The 24,275-nt window shown below is 19.6% G+C and overlaps 3 protein-coding genes across 10 annotated transcripts; 2 read left to right on the forward strand and 1 right to left on the reverse strand.

The window, feature by feature from the left end:
• The first annotated feature begins 83 nt into the window (after window positions 1-83).
• Window positions 84-2,164, forward strand: LOC147657152 (uncharacterized). The gene is made up of 4 exons (XM_086911165.1): window positions 84-760; window positions 834-915; window positions 1,129-1,273; window positions 1,891-2,164. The coding sequence occupies exons 1-4, from the start codon at window positions 349-351 to the stop codon at window positions 2,059-2,061; spliced, it is 810 nt and encodes a 269-aa protein (XP_086767291.1). The 5' UTR covers window positions 84-348; the 3' UTR covers window positions 2,062-2,164.
• Window positions 2,165-16,258, reverse strand: LOC100869549 (uncharacterized). 6 transcript variants are annotated; one of them, XM_086911156.1, is made up of 39 exons: window positions 15,634-16,258; window positions 14,836-15,018; window positions 14,539-14,735; window positions 14,364-14,379; window positions 13,905-13,984; window positions 13,622-13,805; window positions 11,900-11,935; window positions 11,682-11,804; window positions 10,951-11,076; window positions 10,812-10,862; window positions 10,514-10,648; window positions 10,336-10,431; window positions 10,128-10,250; window positions 9,917-10,042; window positions 9,744-9,839; window positions 9,500-9,634; window positions 9,316-9,399; window positions 9,141-9,233; window positions 8,879-9,037; window positions 8,710-8,805; window positions 8,512-8,580; window positions 8,348-8,437; window positions 8,048-8,191; window positions 7,874-7,969; window positions 7,241-7,303; window positions 7,053-7,139; window positions 6,259-6,342; window positions 5,993-6,136; window positions 5,691-5,738; window positions 5,516-5,613; window positions 4,950-5,442; window positions 4,602-4,847; window positions 4,427-4,507; window positions 4,133-4,270; window positions 3,831-4,019; window positions 3,605-3,751; window positions 3,272-3,519; window positions 2,993-3,173; window positions 2,165-2,454 (listed from the first exon to the last, which is right to left on the reverse strand). In XM_086911156.1, exons 1-39 carry the CDS (start codon window positions 15,838-15,840, stop codon window positions 2,257-2,259), a joined length of 5,190 nt encoding a protein of 1,729 aa, XP_086767282.1. In that variant the 5' UTR covers window positions 15,841-16,258; the 3' UTR covers window positions 2,165-2,256. The 6 variants fall into 6 exon arrangements, with proteins under 6 accessions (XP_086767282.1, XP_086767283.1, XP_086767284.1 ...); XM_086911157.1 differs by lacking the exon at window positions 11,900-11,935; XM_086911158.1 differs by lacking the exon at window positions 14,364-14,379 and having other exon boundaries at window positions 15,634-15,990.
• Window positions 16,259-16,659: 401 nt separating this feature from the next.
• Nle (notchless protein homolog 1) lies at window positions 16,660-21,805 on the forward strand. 3 transcript variants are annotated; one of them, XR_015292977.1, is made up of 7 exons: window positions 16,660-17,140; window positions 17,222-17,461; window positions 17,582-17,835; window positions 17,945-18,182; window positions 18,272-18,493; window positions 18,794-19,024; window positions 19,570-21,805. XR_015292977.1 is itself a non-coding variant. In XM_086911164.1 (6 exons), the coding sequence occupies exons 1-6, from the start codon at window positions 16,768-16,770 to the stop codon at window positions 18,931-18,933; spliced, it is 1,467 nt and encodes a 488-aa protein (XP_086767290.1). In that variant the 5' UTR covers window positions 16,660-16,767; the 3' UTR covers window positions 18,934-19,534. The 3 variants fall into 3 exon arrangements, 1 of the variants encoding a protein (XP_086767290.1); XR_015292976.1 differs by lacking the exon at window positions 19,570-21,805 and adding an exon at window positions 19,133-19,534; XM_086911164.1 differs by lacking the exon at window positions 19,570-21,805 and having other exon boundaries at window positions 18,794-19,534.
• Window positions 21,806-24,275: the final 2,470 nt, after the last annotated feature.

The following is a 24,275-nucleotide window of genomic DNA, read 5'->3' on the forward strand; positions in this document are numbered from 1 at the left end:
CGTGAAAAATGTATATGAAGCTTAATGGCGTTTGCACCGATAATTATTTTAAAAATTATAATATTAAAAAATATTACATGAAATTATAGATATCAATATCTAATATAGATTTGTATGTATTATTCTATATATTGTATATAATATTTTTTGCTAAAATATGTTAATATTAATATATATTTATATATATATATACATATATACACATATACTATATAATATATATAATATAAAATGTGTATATATATATATATATATATATTTTTTTAAAAAACACGATCAACACAAACCGTTAATTACTTGATATTCCATCTTCTCTATCAATTTGAATGTCCACAATTTAATCTTTACATGTACCTAATTTTTAAATATATATACATATATATATATATCTATAGCTTGTTCTCTAATAGAAAATATTTAATAATGTCAAATCAATTTACAATAAAAGATCATATTGAAATGAATGATCAAAAAGAGCAATTAAAACCGATTATAAATGTTAAACGCTCAACTTTATCAGAATATGCAATATCACATATTCGAACAATTTCACGAAAAATCTGTTCGGAAATTCAAATCGTTTCAGATGTAAATTATGACGATTTGTGCGGACCGTGGATGTATTCAAAAAATCCTCTTTATAGTCAGTATGTTGATATACCTTGTCCAAGTTTGTGCATTTGGAAATATTTTACAGAAGAGGACATAACTTATCTAAAAAAAAATCAAGAAAACAAAAATATGATAGTTTCTTTTTTTGGTAAATAAATATATATATTTCTTTGGTAAATATTAATTATGTATGTAAGATAAATTAATATAATTTTTTCCAGAGAATAAATTGTTAAATGAAACTACAGTAAAAAATAATACTGTTGTTTCAAATGTATTATGGGAATTCTTTAAATTTGCTAGGTATTTGAATATATTAAAATTATAAGAAATTTATTTTATTTAAAAATTTGTCACTGGTATATAATATAAATTATAGATTGAAAATAAAAATCTTGTTTTTTTAATTTATGTAATAGTTTCATATTTATATTATATATCTTTTTTCTATAATTACATATTTCAAAAATTAATCATAATGATCTATAAATTAATATTTATTAAATTATATTTTAGATTAAATTTATTCACTGAGAAAAGCATTTCTGCATGTTTGGGTATTGTGTATTTAACACATTTATTTTTTCTTTCACATCCATGGTTGACAGTTCAAGAAGTCTATCAATTTTTTAATAAAACTATTTTATTACATGTTGTTTTGGTTTGTATATTATCAAATTTTCGTCAAATTATTCAGTTATATACTATAATTTATTTTTTTTTAATGAATGCTATGATTTTTAATGAAACATACAAACAAATTCTTTTCATATGCATTTTCTTAATTTAATTTTGATAACTTCCGTTATATATATATTTTTTTAAATATAAACAAAAGATAAGATTATATTTAATTTTTTGATTAATTTTTATTTATTAAATAATATAATTATTTTCTTATAATATTCCTATAATATACCTAAAAAATTGTAACTAAATACATATGTTAAAAAATAATGAATCTTACTTACATGAACAAATGCATAATTCTATTTTGTGTTTTTAAATAATATATTGTAATTAAAAAGCAAATTTATATAGTTTATATAGTTTATGTAGTATAAAATAGTAAATATTAATATAAAAAAATAAAAAGTTTAAAAAAAATTATCATTTAAAAGAAAGAAATAACATTTAAGTGAAGTTTATATGCAATTTATCAATGCATATGAATTAGATAATGTTTGTATTTTTGTATTGTATATTTGTATTTTCATTTTTATCATAATATTATTTAATAAGTAAACGTTTTTAAAATTTACAATATGTCATTTTTAGTATCCTCCAAAAGGACTGGAAGTATTTACTATAACAGAATGCAAACTTTTGTTTAAATTATTTCATAAATTATACATTAAAAATCTTGTATTACTCCATATTCTTTGCCATACAAATTATCATTTTACTATAAAATCACGTACTTCAGAAAATTTAATTATGAAAAATTAAAAAAAAAAGCACTTAACAATTATATTTTTTACTCAATGTATATTTACATTGATTTGGATTGATGAATAAAAAGAAATTCTATTGTATAGAAAGAAGTATAAAATAGTCTGATAAATTAATAATTTAATCATTTGTATGTGTATTACAAAATACAGTTCTTTTTCATTCTAATAGACATAATAGCAATTCTATATATCATTTACTCGTAGATGATTGATAACCGCAATCGTGATTTTCTTCTAATCTTACATCTGTATTCATCCTGTTAAAACAGTTTTCACTACATTCTATATTATTTTTTTGCAATTCATTTACTAAATATTTCATTTTAGGAAACAACCAACCATTATTGCATACTGAAATACGTCGTGTTGCCTTCATGAAATTTAGTTTCTAAATAAAAAAAATATTTTAATTAGAGATAATGAAAAATATATAAAAAGAATTTATAATTCATAATATATGTATATATATAAATAAATAAATAAATTCAACCAGAATAAAACGAAATATAATTTTATGAAATATTTAAAAATATATTTTAATAATAGTATTATTTTAATAACTGAATTTTTAAGAGTATAATAATTAAATGAATGATTGAATATCAGTATAAATAGCTTTAGAAAATAAATATAAATAAATTATTAAGAATTAATATTTATTAATATTTAATATTTTTTAAAATTGAAAAAATAAAATATATTTTTATTTTATTATTTCATATATATATATATATTAATATATTAATATAACATATTAATAAATTTCTTAATTATTATGAATTATAAAATCTTCAATAATGTGAATTATAAAATATTCAAAATTAAAAATATCGAATTATTTTTAATAATAAATCAAAATATTGAATTTTAAATGTAAAACATAATAAAAAAAAAATAAAAAATCATATCTTTTTTAATGTGATTACCTTCTGTGATGATAAATATTTGGAGTTTGCAGGAAAACGTGTATCAATATTTTTTGGTAATATTTGACATCCTACACAAACATTTCTAACATTCTTATTACTATATCGATATACTCTTTTTAATCTTTGCATTAATACATGATTGATATGTCTTAATCGCTTTGTTTCATCTATTAATATTCTGTAAATTATTTTATTCATAATTTTTTAGTAACTATGAACTTATAAATCTTTAAAAATATATATTAATATGCTTTTGAGACTTCTGAAAATACATACTTTTTCTCAAATCCAACTTGTACTAATTCCTGCTGTTGAGATTTTAATTTTGCACTAAGTTTGTTTACATATTCTCGTTGTTCTTCCATCCAAATACGTATACAAGAAACAACATATTGTGATTGATTACAAAGTTCTGATCTACTCATTGCTGTTTCTGTTAATTCTGCTGATATACAAGCCAAAGACTTATTTTTTAGTTGACATTCTCTTTTTAATTCCAATAAGGATTTGTGTGTCTCTCGTAACTAAAGAAAATTCACAAATTTACAAATAATTTTTATTGAAATTATATATTAAAATATTTTGTTTTAAAAATAATTCAATATTCACCTCTGAAATAATTTCACAATTATTTTGTTCTATTATAGATTTTTCCTTAACAAGATTATTATTTTGTTCTTTGTATTCTTGTAATTGCTGTATTATACAACGATTTGATTCTTCTATTTGTTTATATTTTTTTCTTTCTTCTTCAATCTAAAAATATAAAAAATATTTGAAATTAATATTATTTAACGTAAAAAAAAAATATATAAAAACATTAAATTAATTTCACCTGTTGTTGTAAAATATCTAATTGTTCTACATAAGATTTACAAATATCTTGCAGATTGCAATGTTCAGTACTTTTTGATGAATAGCTTGTTTGAATTTCTTCCAATTCATCTCTGAGTTTATCTAAACAATTTCCAAGCATAACTTTTTCTTTCTCTATACTTGATAATTTTAAACAATAATCTCTTTCCTAAAATAATTAAATAAAAAGATAAAAAAATTTTCTTATTATTAAGTTATATAAATTAAACATCTAAAATAAATAAATAATGTTAAATAAAACATTTAAAAATAATATCATACCATGTTTGTTAAACATTCTTGTAAATCAGCTTCTCGTTTTGTCATTATAATTAATTGTTCTTGTGCTTTATTAAAATCTTCTGTAACTCTACAATAGTTATTTTCAGTAAAGCATAATTGCATTTGGAGATCTTTTAACTGAAAAAAAAGATAATATAGGTGTTATCTTAAGAAATTTATAATTTTGAAATTATAATAATAATTAAATAGATATAGATAATATTAGATATATAAATATGTACATATATATAGAGAGGAATATGTATATATATTAAGATATTTTAAAATATCTACCATGATTTTCAATTGGCAAATATCTTCTTTAGTTTTATCTTCAAAGTTGCTATTCTCCATTTTCAATATAGAATTATCATTCTGTAATTATTTATAATATTTTTAATATTATATTTTTACAATATAATAAAAAGTATAATTTATTATATAAATCATCTAAAATATTAAAACATGCCTTTATTACTTCATAATCTGCTTGAAGTTTAGCCATATTATCTGATTTTTCTTTTAACATTGTTTTTAGAGATTGTATTCTTTCATGTAAAGTTGACATTTCTTCTTCTGCTTCATTTAATTCAGATAAATATGCTTTGATTTGTTGGTTCTTTATATCTAGTTTCTTTTCAAATTCTTCAATAATTTCTGTTTGTTTTTTTATAACAATTTCATTATTCGAAATTTGACTGCATAAATCATTAATCTAAATACAATGAAATAAAACATTTTTATAAATTATTATTTAATTAATTATAATTTCAAAAATTATTTAATTATTTTATTAAAATATAATAAAATAAAAAACCTGTATTTGCTTGTCTTCTAATTTTTTTAATAATTTTTCAAATTTCGTACTACTTTCTTGGGTAGACTGTAACTTTTCCAATAAATCTTCTGTATTTTTTGTTTGTTTTTTTAAATCAGATTTAAGTTGTTCATTTTCATATTGTAAACAACATTCTGTATCTCTTAATTTCTGTAATTCAAATGAAATCTGTTGAATATAAATATCGTTTTCTCTTTCTGTTTTCAATTCCTTGTCAATTATGTCAAAATCTAATTTATATTTTTGTAATTGCTTTTTCATATCTTCATTTTCTCCAATTAAAATTTCAATTTCTGTTTGTAAGTCGTGTTCATATGAATAATTTGTACATTGTTTTCTATTGTCATATGTTATATTTTCACAATCAAATATATTTTGAGTAATACAGCTTTTATCTTTAACTTCTATTTTGTATTGACATTCTTTATCTTCTCCAGTTTTTATTTTATATTCAGTTTTTAATGTTCCTTTTCTAAATCAATTAACAATAATTTTTAAAATATTTTATATATTTTTATGAATAAAGTTTTATGTTAAAATATTACCTTAATTCTTGTAATTTTTCTTCTGCTTCTTGCCATAGTTTTTTTGTATTTAAATATTTATTCTCCAAGTAGCATTTTGATTGTATCAGAGTATCTATCTGAAATGAAATATATTTTATGTATAAATGGTAAAAAAAATATATATTTCATTTTTTTTTAATAATAATTATTATACCTCATTTTTTAGAGATTGAATATCATTTACACGAATTTCCAATTGTTCCTAGAAAATATTCAATTATTAATATATTAGTAAAAAAATATCTTTAATTTTAATAACTATAATTATAGTTAACTATAAATAAAACTATATTTATGATATTTAACAATAATTTATTTTTATTTTAATAATTAATGTAAATTTTAACTTAAAATATAATAAAACTTTAATGAAAATATATATTTTTTATTATTAGAACAAATAAATCAAACATTTTACTATATCATTATTTATTACAATGTTTTATATTTCTCTACCTGTATTGTTTTTAAAATGAAATAATGTGTAATATGAATAAAGTTAATAGCTAAGAAATTATTATATTCCATGGAAATAATTTTTTGTTGAAGATCTTGAATTGCATTTCGTTGAAGCTCTAATAATTTGTCCTGTTCAGCTGCCTATATAAATTCAATTATATTATTATTATAAATATAATAATTGTTTATAAAAATTTTATAAACAACTAATATTATTTATATTAGAATGTCCATTAAACTAATTATTAAAGAAAAGATAATACCTCTGCAAAACATTCATTATATTGACTTTGAATTTCTTCTACATATATCATCAATAAGCGAATAGTTTCAATTTTTCCTTCAGACTGCAAATAATAGTTCGATTGTTTTTCTAGAAATAATACTTCAAAATAATGCTTATGTAATAACAATAACTTACATAGACACAGTTGTTTTTATGTATAAAATTTATCAAATCACACAATTAACTATGTATTTGAAATTAAAAAAGAAATATTAGTTTAATTAATTTACAACTATTGATATTTAATTAAAATGGAACAAATACATGCATGTTATTTATTTAGAGAAATATATTTATTTTTATGTTAAAACGATAAAATAGATTTTCTTAGCAGATATTTTTAACAATTTTAACAATTGTCAACAATATTTATAAAAATAAGATTTTAAATATTAATAAATATTTTACATAAATATCTATACAATTTTTCATATTATTTAAATAAATTTTAAAATTTAAATATTGTATACAAATTTACAGAATTTTAAATATTTTAGAATATATAATTATTGTGAATCTAAAGATATAAAATATAGTGTAAAAAAACTAAAAACAAATTCAATTATTTTATATAATAATTATTAAAATTTAAAAATTATATTATAAATTACTATCTTATTTATATATTGAATAATTGTTTTATATAAATAATCTATATGAGTTAATTGCACATATTTAATTATTATAAATTAACGTTTAAACATCATGCACATTCCTTTGATTGAATGTTATAGATGAAATTGCAGACCACTGTTCACTCATATCACTCACTGTTCTATTTCCCATTTGATCTATACATTTTTTAGCTTCCACTACAGCATTTTGTAAATGCCCAATAGTTTGAATTTGAAGTTCATTCTAAAAAACAAAATATAATTTTATTATTTGATAGAAACAATTTCATATATGAAAATAAAAGTTTCTTATATAATTTTTATTAATATAAAATTAATACAAACCTGTTTTGATAAATCTTTCTTTTCCTTCTCATATTGAGAAATTATTTGATTTTGATTATCGATCTAAAAATATGTATATTATATGATATATTAAAATTACTATATTTGTGACTGACATACCTTTGATTAATCTTGATAGTTTTGAATTAATAATCACATTTTTAATGAAACAATTTAAAAAGATTATTGCAGTAATATTTTAACAAATTATATAGTTTAAAAATTACATAAATATATATTTTTGTTCTAAATTCTAATTTTAAATTTCTTGGGATAAATAATATAATTATATAATAATATAAAATTGTTAATTTTTCAACAAAAAAAATCTGTATTTTTATTAGTATTTTATATAGATCTAGATTTTTGAAATATGAGGATTGCAATCTTTGGACATACAGTTTTCTTATTGTTTCTTATTATTTGAATAATTGAAAAATTGAACAATTTATCTTATAAATTAAAAAAGTGAAATTTTTAAAATTCCAAATTATAAAAAAAAGAAAGTTTTTGATTTCTTTTGTTATGAAGATTGTTTTTTTTATAATTTTAAATATTTTATACAATGAATTATTAATATTAAATATTATAAAATAATTTCTTTTTGCAATAGAAGATTTAATATTAACATACCTTTTCCTGATACTTTTGATGAAGTTCTTTCAATTCAGTTTGTGTCATTACAATGGAATCTTTTTGAATATCAATAATTTCCTTCATATTTTCTATCTATAAACATGATTATGATTATATATTTTTATTCATATTTCAATTCTGTCATTTTATTCAAAGTTCAATAATACTTACAAGTTTATCTTTGGAATATAATGTATTTTTAAGTTCTTCAATTTCTTGAAAGCAATTGTCTAATTCACTTTCATGTTTTTGTAATATTTCCAATAAATTCATTAATGATCTTGCAGGAGAACAACAATTAGAATCTTCACAAATCTGCAAGATATTAATTTAAAATAAATAATATTTAATAATAATATTTAATAATAATAATTAATAATAATTGATGTATTTATTATAATACATAATTTTTACTTAAAATTCTATTCTACTCGTTATAAATATAAATAAAATAAAGAAATCTATACAAACCAATTTTTTAAGTTCTGTTTTAAGTTCCTGAAGACCAATTTTTGTACATTTTATGCTATTTTTTAATTTTTTAAATAACTGATGTGCAGTCTATAAAAATAAATTTATTAATTTTAATTTAATATAATTATATTTATTTTGTATAAATTATCAATAATAGTTACCATTGTATCATGTCTAAATTGATAACAGCTACATTGCAACAAAGTTTCTTCCATACTATATTCATTGTGCTTTTATTTATTTAAATAAAGAATATAAAAAATATAATTTATATTAATTTTTGTATCTACTTTAATTATAAATTTCTATTATTAATATTATATTAAAAAAAAAAAATGATTCATAAGAAATAAACTTACAGAAGAATTTAATAATTCCTTAGATTTTTTTAATTCAATTTCGATATCATTCAATTCACGTCTAAGAGTACATTCAATTTCTTTTTGAAATTTAAGCTAAAATTATAGATATATATAAATAATTTTATTTAATAACATTAAATAAATATTATATGTAAGTAATATTTACAGTATTTTCTAATTCTATGATTTTTTTTTTTAATTTCATATTATTTATAGAATGAGATCGTCTGTAATTATCTGCTTTTCCATGTATTATATGAAGCTCTTCTTCTAGTGACTGAATATTATTTCTTAAAAAATTATTTGCTTCTTCATTGCATTTGACCTATAAAGGGACAAATATAAAGATAAATATAATAAACTGATAAATTAATTACATGAAAAATAAACAATAAAGATTAAATATCCAAAATTTAAATATTAAATACCTCGTGTTGTAATATTTTAACTTGATCTTGTAAATCAGTTACTCTACATTTCCATAAACATGTTTTTTTATCGCATTCTGAATGAAGTGATTTCTGTGAAACAGTCATTATAAACAAAACAATTGATTTATAATATATGTAATTTAAATAATATATATACATATAAATTTCTTACTTGCGATAGTTTATACTTTAAATCATCATATTCTTTTCTTAACTTGTTCACACTTTGTTTAGTTTGCAATACCTCATGTAAAATCTAAAATAAAATATATGTATATATTAATACTAAAAAATATATCTATAGTATTAAAAATTAAACAAAATTTTGTTTAATTGTAATATAAATAAATACATACATGTTCTTTTGAAGAAAAAAATGTTTCTAATACATCTTGTACTTTTAAATGAATTGTATCAACCTCTTCCTCCAATTTTTGTAATTTTTGTTCTTTTTGTGATAGTGTTATTTCTACTATATCATGTTCTGTCAACTATAAATCACAAAACACAAATTAAATAATGATATGGAATTAAATAATGATTTATTTACTAGATAATAAATAAAATTGAAATCATATTTGTAATAATTACTACACTAACTGTTTCATCTATTTTGTCATGTAATTTTTTTGTGGATAAATCTACTTCACAAAATTGATTCTTCAATTTCTCAAGATCTTTTACTATACAACATCCCTGAAATAATTTAAATATTATTTTATTTTATAATATTAATATTTTAATTTTTAAATAATAAGAAATTTAAAAATTACTTGAACTTGAAATATTTGCAAACTAGATGATGTTTGTTCTATTTCTTCAATTATTGAACATAATAAGTCATAATTAGACATATTTGTACAGTTAGATATGTCTTCTATACAATATGACATATTTTCCTAAAATTTTGTTAAAATTATTATAAAATTATAATAATGCTTTTTAATTAATAAAAATAATTTTAAAAAAATATGAATCCTGTACATTAGACTGCATTTCATTGACATGACTTAATTGAGATTGAGTAATATTTATTTCATTTTTTATATCTTTCAATTTATTCTCTCCTGAAATAATTCTATCATTATGTCTTACTCTTTCTTCTTCCTATAATAAAAAGAAAACATGTATCAATTATAAAATGATATAATAAATAATAATATTAAATATAATCACATTTAATAATTCTTACTTGTAATTGTAATTTATTAACCACATTTGCTATTTTTTCTCGACATTTTATTAACTGATTTTGTACATTCAAAACTTCTTTATTTAAATCAATATACTATAAAAATATTTTGTTATTAATATATAATAATATAAAATTATATATATATAATAATAATATATATTAATATATAATTTACTTTTTGATGTCTACATTTAAAGGAAGAAACAATCATATTTATTTCATCTTTGATATCTTCCATAGTAATTTGTGCTTCAACAGCACATTCTCTAAATATATCCATTAATTTAAATTGATTAATATCTGTATTTGGCTAAAATATATAATTAATTTTCATTTATTACTTTATAAAATAATCTATATTATATAAAATTTATTTTTTAATTATTTGATTTACGTTTAAGCAAAAATTTATTTTCCTTAAAATATATTATTTTTTAAAGTAAAAAAAAATTTAAATATTAACTAATACTTACTAATAAATTTAAATTTTCTGTATGAAAAAGATTATCATTTTCCATTTGAAGCTATAACAATATAAAATATAATTTTATAAATAATCAATATTTATATATATAATAATAAATAAATAAATAAATAAAAAATTATACATACTAAAGAATTAATTATTCCAATTAATTCATCCTTTTTTGAATATATTTTGTTTACATATTCAATATTTATAGTTAATTTATATTTTATATTATCCATATTAGATTCATTAGATTCAATTTTATATTCCTGTTCAATTAAAAATATCAAAATATGTATATATATATATCATTTTTTAATAATGTAATAATAATGTAATATAATTTTTAATATTATTGTTAAAAAGAATTATTTTAAAAAAATTAATTTTGTAATAAATTTATAAATATTGTTTATTAAAATAACTATTTTAAAATTAATATTAATAAACATTTTTCAGAGAATATCATTATCAACACAATTCACTAATAATATACAATTTTTATTTTATATTTTGTTACAATTAAGAAATAAATCATTAGAATTAATTGACAAGAACTGTTTCCGTTTCTATAAATTCTGAAATTTCTATTAAATTTAATTATTTTTTTTTTATAATATTGATAATATGAATAATTGAAAAATGTTTATTAATAAAATTCTAAATTAAAAATAGTTCAATGCATGTATTACATGACATAAATGCATATATCAAGCATTTGAATAAATTTTTTTAATTGCTATTTTTTTAATTGCTGAATTAAAAAATTATACATTTTATTTAAAATTTTTTAACTGAATATTTCATAGAAATTTGTACAAATATATAATTTTAAAATTTAATTAAAATATTAATTATATTTAAAGTTACCAACTTCATCTTTCTCACAGCATAATTTTTCTACAGTTCTTTCCAGTTCTACTTTTAACTTAAAAAGATCTTCCTTTTCTTGTTCCATCAATGATTTTACTTTATTCAAATATGATACAATTTGATTCTAAAAATTATAATTCATTTATAATAATATGTAACAATAGCAATTATATATAAATTTTTAAATATTGAAATTTACAATATTTATATTTATATTACCTGTTGATTCATAGAATTCCTTGGATTTTTAATATCCTAAGGAAAGATAAAATTTTAGATTTAAATTAAATTAAAATTTTTTAAGTTATTAGTTATATTTGAAATTTAGCAATACTATTTTTTTATTATTTTATTAAAATAAAATTTTTTTTAGATGATATAAAAAAAGGACCAAAATTATTATTATTTTATATATATTATATATTAAAATAATTTTACCAACCTCTTGAAAAGTTTTTATGAAGTTTTTTTATCAACATAATCATTCTATATATTATGAATTTCTTGAAATTTTATTTTGAAATATAAACAAAAAATATATTAAATAATAAATAGATGAATAAAGTATTGATTTTAATGTGCATGTTAAAAGAAAAATGAATGAAATATATATATTATATTTTTATATAAATGGCAATCATATTGAAATATAATATTGAAGATTTTAAATTTATAAATTATATATATATATATATATATTTAATATCAATATAAGAACTTAATATTTCAATTGATTAGTACATATGTACATACAATATATTTTAATTTTCAGAAATAAAAACATTTTTGTTGTCCAAAGATTGTTTACATATATTAAAAGGTGGCAATTTTTTACTGTATTTCAAAATCTTTTTATCAATATTATGAAATTTTGTATACATATTAATTTTACTAAACTCAGTGTTCGCACAATAATCTATTGTTTTATTTGCTAAATTATTTTCTTTTGTTTTCATTGTAGGTATATTTTTTGTTAATTTATTACAATCCAAAATATTTTCAATATAAGTTTGTAAAATAGAATTATTTTTATGCTTTGCAGATGTTTGCATCATTTTTGATACAATAATTTTTTCACATAATTTACAAAAAAATTCCATCTCTTGATTATCAATAGTAATTTTATTATAACAATTATGAGTAGAAGAAAAGAAATTAGAATATAGACACTGAAAATAAAAAGTATCATTATTATTCATGTACAAATGCACGATTTATAATTTATACCTTAGCTATTCGTCTTAGTTCTTTTCGCATTTTTTTAATGATGCCCTCTTTAAAATGAATTTGCATATTTGCATAATGATATTGCTCTTGCAATATAGTCATTTCTTTTTGAAGAGAAGTTACTATTTCATTTTTTTCCATCACTTCAGCTGTTAAAACACTTTGCTTCTCTACTGATTCCTGATAGTTAATACAAATAAAATTATAACTAAATTGCTATTTTGAAATAAAATACAATACACATGCAAGCAAAAAGTTTTAACACAAACTTTTTGAAGATTAGCCATCTGTTGCTCTATATCTTGAACTGTCTTGTACTTTTCACTCAACTGAATCTTTAAATTATTCAAATTTATATCGCTATCGCGAACTGTTATTGCCAAATTAGATTTCGCGTCGCGTAAACGTTCGTGCAAAATTTTTATCTCTACATCTTTTTCAAGCAATAGATTTTCCACAATATCAGCCATTAACATAATCTGGATGGCAATAAAAATTTAAAAATAATTTATCATTATCAGTTTAGAAAATCTCATATATTTGAAAATATTTCAACATGATTGCCTTATTATTTATTATTTAATATGTATTTAATATTTAATTATTTTATTTTATTAGAATTATACATGTATTATGCACATACATATATGGATAAATATTCTAAATTTCAATCTATATTAATTATTTTACTTAAAAGATATGATGTTAACTTACATCAAAAGTTTCTTGATTATTTTCTACAAATGTATTGCATGCAATTTGATCTGTAAATTTAACACGTCTTCTAAGATTATCACTAAGATTTTGAAACTGAAAAGCATATGTTTTAATGGTATCTTCCTTTATTTGTAATTTTGCGTTAAGATCAATTAATTTATCCTCTAATTCTTTTTGGTGTCTAGAAAAATAAAAAATTTATTATTTACAATTATATGTATTATATATCTCAATATTTATAAATTCTCAATATTTAAATTCCTTTTTCATTTTTACTTACACAATCATTTTTTTTTCATTTTCTTCAAAATTTTTTATTTGCAATTTTAAAGATTGTACTTTTTTGTGACTTATATTTTCCTAGTTTTAAAATCAAAAAATTTCAAAAAATTAATATATCATTATTAATATACATTATAGAAAATTTAAATATAATAAAAACGACAATTTATACATAATTATGTTACATACCCACCATTTATTTTGCATAAAAATTGTATAGTATATGTAACAAAGGATTTAATAAAAGGAGTGTAGGAATTTAAAATATAAAATAAAAATATAAAATATATATGTACATATATAGCAAAAAATAAAAGCTTAGTTAAAGAGTTGTTGAATAGGAAGGATGTATCATGCAAATACTTCTGTCTAATGGATAATTTGATTTATTCATGAAGTCATGACTAATTTGTATTCTAAGTTTGAATTTCTTATCACCATCTATGTTTATATTTACCTGATCACAGGTACAACTGCAAAAGTATAAAAGAAACTGTTACTTAATTTTAATAAAAAAAATTGTTATATATCAAATTCATACAAATTTAGAAACACTAAAAATAATCATTAATAATAAGTAATATGAAAAATATACATATACATATGAAAGATATTTGATTAAGAGAACTTACTTAGTAGGAACAGGTATATCACTAGGTTGAATTTCAAAGAATTTTATATCATCTAAAGTCCAATGATTTTCTTGTGCAGCACGCCGTATTAATTCTAATAATCCTCTAATATCACTTTGAAGAAACTCAATTTTTTGTTGCATACATTCTTCATCTTTTTCTAAATTACTTACACGATTTAAAAGTGTACTTATAGTCTATAATAACAATTATATTATAAATTAAAACATTTATATTATAAATTTTGATTATCTTATTTTAATAAGATTTTTGAGAAAAAAATTTTAAATATTATACCTTCTCTGTATTTGTTGATTTTATCATATTTCCAGAAACTAACATTGATGAATGTTTCAATTTTTCTTCCAATAATTTAACTCTATTACAAGCAGCTTGCTCTAAGTCCTCTACTACTTGTACTAGCATAACGTTTTGTTCCTTTAAATTTTTAATCCATTCCTTTGAAATTTCTAATTTCATCTATAAGTTATTAAATATTAATAAAAATTAAAATATAAATATATATTCTTTCATATTAACAGTTATTTATTTTTGTTTCTTTCATTAAATAATATATTAATAATATATATTCATTAATAATATATAAAATATATTTTTTATATAATTAGAAATTTTCTATAAAAATTACAAATTTGTTTAATATTCTTAATATTTTTAATGTATGTTAAAAAAAATAAAATCTTTTAAAAATTTTATATTATAATATATAATTTGCCATAACTTTAATTGTTTTATTAATAAAAAATATAACTTATCATTTATTAATTAAGTTGAATTTGAAATTGTTAAAAAAATATACAAAAACTTTGAAAAATTTATATTTAAATTACTCAATGTTAAAATTATAATATTTATAATTATATTATAAATATAATTTATATAAATTATATAAATTATAATATAATTATATAAATTATAAATATATAATTTATAATTATATTTATTTTAAATATATATATATATGTATTTATTAATTTTTTTATAAATTCAAAAAAATGGTAATTAAATTATACAAATAAAATAGCAATAAATAATAAATAGCATTAAATTAATTTCATATTAGAAATAACTTACACAAACTTGATCAAATTTATTTTCAAATTCACGATCAACATTTTCAATACGTGTTTCATATAATTTTTGAAATTTATCGATAATTTTTAAAGTTTCAGTTTCACCACAAAATTCTCCGGTAGTTTCATCAATAGCAGTACAATTATGATCTTCATCGGAAAGTTTAGAAACACATTGAGTAAATTCAATCGAATCAAATGAATTCATGGCATATAAATGTAAAAACCAAATAACACGTATGAATTATAAATTTGTTAAATTAAAAATCTTCCTACACTCAAATTATAAGTAATCTTAAAATAACCACCAACACATACTAACTCGCCATTTTATCATTATAGTTGTCAACGTATTTTTATCTATGAATAGTTAGATAAGTGAGAAGCATAACTCTATTTTTTTTTTAATCCTATAAAGAAATTAGATATACAAATATTTACATAAAAAAGCGATTTTAAAAAATAATTTTTATATATTAAATTGAAATTATATATTTCTAAAATTATCAATATTAAAGAATGATAATTATAAATAAATTTTACATAATTTCTTATTTATTATATTTTTGACTTGATTATTAATATTTTTATTATAAATTATATTTTTAAAAAAAAAACAAAAGAAAAGCAAAAATAAATTTTTTTTAATAAATATTTATTAAGAAACAAATATTAAATAAATACATTATGATTATTTAATAAAATATATTTAAAAAAATATTGATAATTAAAGTAAATATTTTAAATATCTTAAAAAGTTTTTCAACGATTAAATTAAATTCAAATTTCCATTGAAAATTAAAAATATATATAATATATAAATAGGTTAGATAAATAGATAGATGATACAAATATAATTAGGTTAGAATCATATTTTATAATCAAAATCATAACTTTTAAGTTTTGTTTATGAATTTTTTTTCTAACCACGTGTATAACTGATTTCTTTATGTAAATAATTAATTATTTTTATATGAATTTAAAAATTTTTTTTTATTTTCTAATATAAATAATGTTAAAATTAATACGATTTTATTAATAAAAATTTTGTAATTTATAAAAATTCTTATACTGTTATATCTTATACTGTTATACTGTTTTAAAAAAGATCTAAATAATAATTATTTAATTAAACATGAATAAAAGAAAATTTGGAGAGGAAAATGAAAATAAACAAAATAATGAAAATTCTTCAACAGAAACAATAAAAGTTAAACGGATTTTATCACGTTTTAAATCGGATAAGGGTGAAATATTACCTGGTGGTTTATTAGATTTACCTATAAATATTACAGTTGATAAATTACAAGCAATTTGTAATACACTTCTACAAAATGAAGAACCTATACCTTTTGCTTTTTATGTAAATAATATTGAGATCACAGATAATTTGGAAAATAATATCAAAGAAAATTTTAGCATTAGTGAGAATATAATTGAAATTATATATCAACCACAAGCAATTTTTAAAGTCAAAGCAATTACACGATGTACTGGATCTTTAGAAGGTTTATATTTTATTATATAGAATTATAAAATTTTATAATTATATATTATATCAATTAAAAATAAATATTTATTAAATATAGGACATAAAGAAGCAGTAATATCAGTTGCTTTTTCACCTAATGGAACATGTTTAGCTAGTGGTTCTGGAGATACAACAGTTAGATTTTGGGATATATATACACAAACTCCATATTATACATGTGAAGGTCATAAACATTGGGTATTATGTATATCATGGTCTCCATGTGGAACTAAACTAGCATCTGCATGTAAAAACGGTACTATATTATTATGGGATCCAAAAACAGGAAAACAAATAGGTAACTATTAAAAAAATTTACTTTTACTTATAAAAAAATGAAAAATAAACTAATAAAAAATAAACTAATTTTTTAAAATATAAATAATATAATTTATATTTGATTCTTATACATTTTTAGGAAAAGCTATGTTAGGTCACAAAATGTGGGTTACTTCTTTATGTTGGGAACCATATCATAAAAATTCTGAATGCCACTATTTAGTTAGTGCTTCAAAAGATTGTGATTTAAGAATATGGGATACAATACGTTCACAAACAGTTCGTATTCTCTCTGGTCATACAAAAAGTGTGACATGTGTTAAATGGGGTGGAAATGGTCTTATTTATTCTGGTTCACAAGATAGAACTATAAAAGTATGGAGAGCTGAAGATGTAAGTTACAATACATAGGAAAAACATATTAAATAAAAAAAAAAGCAAATATATAATAAATTTCATTATAAAATGTTCATATATTTAATTAAATTAATTGAATATATAGGGAATTTTATGTAGAACTTTAGAAGGTCATGCACATTGGGTGAATACTTTAACATTAAATGTAGACTATGTACTTAGAACTGGTCCTTTTCATCTTGGAACAGAGCAAAATGAAACTGAAACTCGTGTAGAATATGCAAAAAAATGTTATGAATCTCTGGGTGAAGAAATACTTGTTTCTGGTTCTGATGATTTTACATTATTTCTGTGGAGACCAGAAAAGGAAAAAAAATTCATTGGTATCATTCATTATAATATATAATATATTATAAGTAGACGATTTTCATAAAATAAAAATATTAATTTTTTTTTCCCTCTAAATTTTTAGCAAGAATGACAGGGCATCAGCAATTAATTAACGATGTAAAATTCTCGCCAGATGGTCGTATAATTGCATCTGCTTCATTTGATAAATCAATAAAATTATGGGAATCAAATACAGGAATGTATATAACTTCATTAAGAGGCCATGTACAAGCTGTATATTCAATCTCATGGAGTGCAGATTCTCGTTTACTTGTTAGTGGCAGTGCAGATTCTACTTTAAAAGGTAAATAAAAATAATAAATATTTTTATATTATTTTAATATATATAAGTATATATCAATATATTTTTATTTTATTTTATGAAAAATAATTGGATGATAATTGGTTAAAGATTTTATTTGATAAAAAATTTTAAATAATAATAATAAATAATAATAAATTTAAAATATTATTATTATTTATTATATTCTATTTTTGATGAAAAATTAAATTTTAAGAAAAAATAGATTAATGATAGCATAAACATAATCATTACACAATTTAATTAGTTTTATAATAAAATTATTTTTCATTCTTGTTATAGTATGGAGTTTAAAAACGAAAAAACTTTGTCAAGATTTACCTGGTCATGCAGACGAAATTTATGCAGTGGATTGGTCTCCAGATGGATGTCGTGTCGTATCCGGTGGAAAGGATAAGATTTTACGACTTTGGCAGAATTAAACAATATATATAAAAATTTTTTTAATGATACTTCAAAAGTTTCATGCAATTAAAAAATGAAATTTTCACAAACAAAATAGTTGTATTCAAAGTAAGATCTTGGATTAACTATTATTAAGAAATTATTCGAAATTTAAATAAATTTAAATGGATGGATAAATTTTAATCTAAAATAATCAAGAATAATTTTTTGAAATAGGCATTGATAATGAAGGCGATTGATTTATTATTGCTAAAATAATAACGTGAATAATAATGAATTAAATTCTTTTAAAAAATATACAATAGTTTTGTTCAGAAAAATAAATCTGATCATGTGTATATAAGTAGCCGTGCTCAGATAAGTGAAATAAGCTGTATTTAAGATTTAAAAAAAGAACTATTGAAAAGAAATCAAATGGAAGAATATAATATCTGTAATATTTTATAAAGATATGATGTTCCACGATATATTAAAGATCCCTATCTTGCGTATATTTAAATATATGTACATTCATATAACTAACATTCAAGTGAAATTAAACTTCAATTTATATAATTTTTATGCTACTTGTATTTTTGTTATAAGTATATTATAAATACATTATGTCTTAATAGATAATATCTTTTATATATATTTTTATATTTTTATTTCAGAATAAAAAAGAAAGTAAATAATAAGAAATAAATGAAGAAGGATTAAAAAATATCGAAATCAGCATTATCTGTTAAGTTTCGCAAATGAAACATAGAAAAGATAAGAAAGATGATTAACAATCAATTCTTATTATATTTTTATCCTTTTTTTACTGGTTATTCTTTCTTTGTGTGTATTTCATTTGAGGCATTCTGGAGATGGTATTGATTTTTAAATTTTTACTTTTTACTACTTTTTATAATACTTCTTACTAAGATCTAACATAACAGTTTACTGCCAGTATCAAACGTATACTCGTTTTGCTTAAAGCAAAGCAAGAAAATTAAACAAAAAACTGTTAATCATTCAATCTCTCAAATTAATATTTCCAATCATTAAAAGAAAGGAGAGTTCGAAAAGAAAAAGAATAAATAAAAGACGAAAAAAAAAATGAAGAAATGTGAGAAAGGAAGAAGAAAGAAAAAATAAAGAAAACGAAAATTCGTGTCATTTCGAATTTCATCATGACTCAAATCAGTGGACTTGCAAGTGTTGCCGAATAGATGATATTCACTAGTCCAATCGAGGATTACAACAACAGTTTGACAGAAGAATGATTTCTGTTCTGACAAAACCGAAAGGAGCAAGAGATATTAGATTTACGACTACCGATTTACGAAAACAACCGCAAGACTTAACTCTGATCGAGCATCAAAATAGAACAACAGCCCAACGATCCTTGCTATTGTCGCATGATGATGTATCGACAATGACTCGAATGAGATTTGAAGCTAACGCTATGAAGATCAGGAGTTCACCGATATTTCTATCTATCTGTAAAAATGAGAACTTGAGAAGAAAATAAAAGATGATTGAAAGTACGAAAGTAAAAAAAAAAAAAAAAGAAAAAAAAAAAAAGAAAAAGATTTTGATTCTATTCGTAAAACGAAAGAATGAAAAGATTGAAAATGTTTATTATTGTATAGTTCGTTTTAAGTTGAAGAGCGTATCTTTACTATGGAATGTGCTCACAATAATTTTAATTTTAAATTATCCATTTTATATTACACTTAAAATTAAGGCTTAAAATTAAGTTGCGCGCGTTCCACGATGTCCATCATGACGATCCCACGATGCCCTTTGGGGCACTTTGATAAAGTGGTACGTGTAGTCCAGTCTGATTAAAATACTCAAAGGGGATTATTTGGCATAAGTCTAGACTCGACTGCAGGTACTCCGTAATTCTTAGCTTGATATTGACTTTTCAAAAAATTAATCTTTGGAAAATTTTCAAAAGAGTTATTGAATATTTTTCAAAGAATAATTTACAAAAATTGATACCAATTACTAGGTTTCACCATAGGGAGGTGACTACGCATCGAGACCCTCTTAAAGCTAAAAAATAAAAAAAAAAGACATTAAAATTAATGATTAATTTCAATAAATTAGAAATATAATATAAAACATAAAATATGAATTAATGATAATAAATAATAAATTAAAATCGTATAAAACATGCAAAAAAGAAATATCACATAAAAATTAAAAGCCTGAAAAATCTGAAAAAAAGTATTAATTAAAAATACATCAAATAAAATAATTATTTAAATCTAGGATTCATGTATCAAAAATACGACCTTATTTAAAGTAAAACAAGAAAAATCTGAATTATTCCATTATATTGATATTCAAGTAATCCTTCGATTTATTGAAAGGAAATTCTGGAAAAAGAAGAAAAAGAAGAAAGCAAGCGCAAAAAAATAAACGTTTCGATTATTCATTGAAGAATTTAAGAAAACTATTACGAAGCAAACACTGACTCTAATGACCGCATTACGCGCGGTTACAAAAATTTATGGAGAAAAATGGGATAGAAAATGGGATTAAGCATTTGTTTAAGAAAATACTACTATTTAAAATATTATTTGTAAATTATAAACAATTTTTTAATATTTCAAAGGGAACTTATGAATTTTATAAAATTTGAAATAATTATATTATAATTATTCTTTATTAAATTGTAATAAGACATAGTAAAATATGTCGTGTAATAAATATTCGAAATATACTTACAAAATAATCGAAATTTTGTAGTTAAATATATAATGAAATGAAATGAAAAAGAAAAAAGTATATAATATAGATAAATTACAAGAATCTGAAACATACAAAAAAAAAAAAAATTAGTGTAATTTTTAGCTTGGCATCAATTTCCAAAAACAAATTTTTTTAATAAAATCTCTTTAATAAAAAAAATTGTAGTATAATTTTTCAAATCTATTTTTAAATAAATAATTTAATATGGAAACCGATATCAGGTCTCACCAAACGAGAAGGTGATCGAGAAGGTACATCGAGACCCACGTAAGAATATAATACAAATAAGAATATAATACAAATAAATTATTAAAAGTTATTTATATTATATTATAAAAAAATGAATAAATAAATCTATAAATAAAAAAAAACATATGAATTATAAAAAAATAAGAAAATGTTTAATAAATAAATAAAAAAATTAAAAAATAAGTGAAGAAATGAATGTATAAGTAAATAAAAGAATAAATGAATAAATAAATTAATAAATAAATAAATATGTAACTGCGGGAATAAATAAATAAATAAATATAAAATTAAAAAAGTAAAAATAAAAAAGAATAAATAAAAATGTATAAGTAAAATAAAAAATAAAAGTATAAATAAATAAGTATAAATAAATAAAAAAATAAATAAATAAATGAATATATAAATGGAAACGTAAATGATGGAATAAATAAATATTAATTAATAGAATAAATGTTTTAAGAATAAATGATAAAAAATTATTCTCTATATTGTTGGAATTTAATTAAAATTTATAATTTCGTTCTATCTGTCATGTCAAATTTAAGTTAAAAACTGTTCATTTTCTCGCGATCTTGTATTTATAGAGGATCGCTCTGCCGAATTTTGGCGAACATGTACGTTCTTTGCCGATTGCTTCAAAACTAATTTTTCGAAACACAGTGATCAATAATTTAATATTTTTTAGACTTTTATTGTTAATTATTATACTTTATTATTTATAGTAATAATTATATATATAATTTATATTTTTACGAACTAAATTAAAATAATAATTAGATTTATTGTTTTATTAGTTTTTAATTTATATCTGTGTTAATAAAATATTCTAATTATTATGTTAAACGAAAAATAATTATAAAATAGTCACAAATGAATTTATATTGATAATAATTTAGCAATTTTTAAATTTTTATTGTTAATTTATTTTATAATTTATCAGAATAAGAAAAAATATAATGATTGATACACAATCTTTACTGATAGGATAAATAATAATTTTTATATCGTATTTATATTATAGTTTAAAAATTTATAAAAATTGAATAATAATAATTTACAATACTTTTTTATAGAATAATAATTTTATATTTATAACAGTTGAATATTAATTTAATAGAATTAATATTATTAGCGAATGAATGTTTAAATTTTACTTTTCATATTCTTATCAATTTTACTTAAAATTTAGTTTAAATAGTTATTGATTTATTTACTTTATTTAAAAAATAAACCAATCATCTATACTAAAAAATATGCAACTTACTGTTCGTAGATAATATATCGATAAGCTTCCCGACTTACCATCTGTCCATAATAGATGAAATATATCGACAGTTACAAATAAAAAGCACAAATAAACATATTTTGAACTCATGAATAAAAAATATAATTAATTATAAAATTCGTACGCAATTTTAAATTATATATTAAAATTAAATACGCGTAGTTTTGACGCATCTGAATAGTACGACAGTAGAAACGAAACTAACTTTATTCTTTCTCACTTGGTAACTGTAACTCAGTACATAAGGTCACACGCATTGATATCGATAAGGAAACAATTACCTATAGATTCCAATGAATATTTTAATATATCATATTTAAATATTAAGATTTTCATTATTATATTAATTATTTATTTATTTTATGATTTATTGACGATAAAAATATGATATTATGAATGTAAAAAACGAAAATAAAATTTTGGTATTATAATTTTATATTTTTATACGTCAACAATCGTAAATAATTTTACAAATTTATAAAATTAATTTTTTATAAATATATTTTCGATCGATCAATTCAATTTTTTTGAACAATTAAAAGGTATATTAGATGATATTCCATAAAAAAAAAAAAAGAAAATATTTCATTTCCACCCATAAAGTAGTTTCATACTTTGATTTGCAACTTCCGCTCCTTCGAAGGCAGCACTTCCTCCTCTTTGTCATTATTCAATTAAACCAATGAATCCGCCCGAATTTATAGCTTTTTCCTTATTATCCTCGAACTTTCATCTCAAAATTATCATAAATCCATTTGACCACGCAAATGGTTTACAATAATTACGGATTTCCTATAGGCCAAAAAGAAAATAAATACTTACGTATCCGTATGTGAAATCCTTTATTTTGTACATAAATCGATTTCCACGAAAATCGTTATACTCCTCTGTGTATACAGAGAGCCGAGCACACCTCAAAGTGCGTTCTAATCGTGTGTGAATAAGGTCCGCGTAAATAACGATATGTAAATTCCCCGTATGTAGTTCCTTCGCCTCCCTCTCTCTCTCGTTTGTCACGTCACGCCATTACGCGCATCGGCCATGTTTGATTTCCTTCGACGCTGCGTTTACATCCTTTCGCTCTCTCTATTCTCG

Source organism: Apis florea, unplaced genomic scaffold (genome assembly GCF_048593485.1).
Source record: "Apis florea isolate Af1SG1 unplaced genomic scaffold, ASM4859348v1 contig_3203_pilon, whole genome shotgun sequence".
NCBI classification, from domain to species: Eukaryota; Metazoa; Arthropoda; class Insecta; order Hymenoptera; family Apidae; genus Apis; species Apis florea.

Coding starts and splice junctions, on each gene's coding strand:
- LOC147657152 (XM_086911165.1), top strand. CDS start 349: ATGTACCTAATTTTTAAATATATATACATATATATATATATCTATAGC. Junction 916..1,128: donor GAATTCTTTAAATTTGCTAG/GTATTTGAATAT, acceptor ATTATATTTTAG/ATTAAATTTATTCACTGAGA. Junction 1,274..1,890: donor TTTTATTACATGTTGTTTTG/GTTTGTATATTA, acceptor TGTCATTTTTAG/TATCCTCCAAAAGGACTGGA.
- LOC100869549 (XM_086911156.1), bottom strand. CDS start 15,840: ATGAATTCATTTGATTCGATTGAATTTACTCAATGTGTTTCTAAACTT. Junction 9,635..9,743: donor ATGACAAAATAGATGAAACA/GTTAGTGTAGTA, acceptor TGTGATTTATAG/TTGACAGAACATGATATAGT. Junction 2,455..2,992: donor AATATTTATCATCACAGAAG/GTAATCACATTA, acceptor TTTTTTATTTAG/AAACTAAATTTCATGAAGGC.
- Nle (XM_086911164.1), top strand. CDS start 16,768: ATGAATAAAAGAAAATTTGGAGAGGAAAATGAAAATAAACAAAATAAT. Junction 17,836..17,944: donor AAGTATGGAGAGCTGAAGAT/GTAAGTTACAAT, acceptor TTGAATATATAG/GGAATTTTATGTAGAACTTT. Junction 18,183..18,271: donor AAAGGAAAAAAAATTCATTG/GTATCATTCATT, acceptor CTAAATTTTTAG/CAAGAATGACAGGGCATCAG.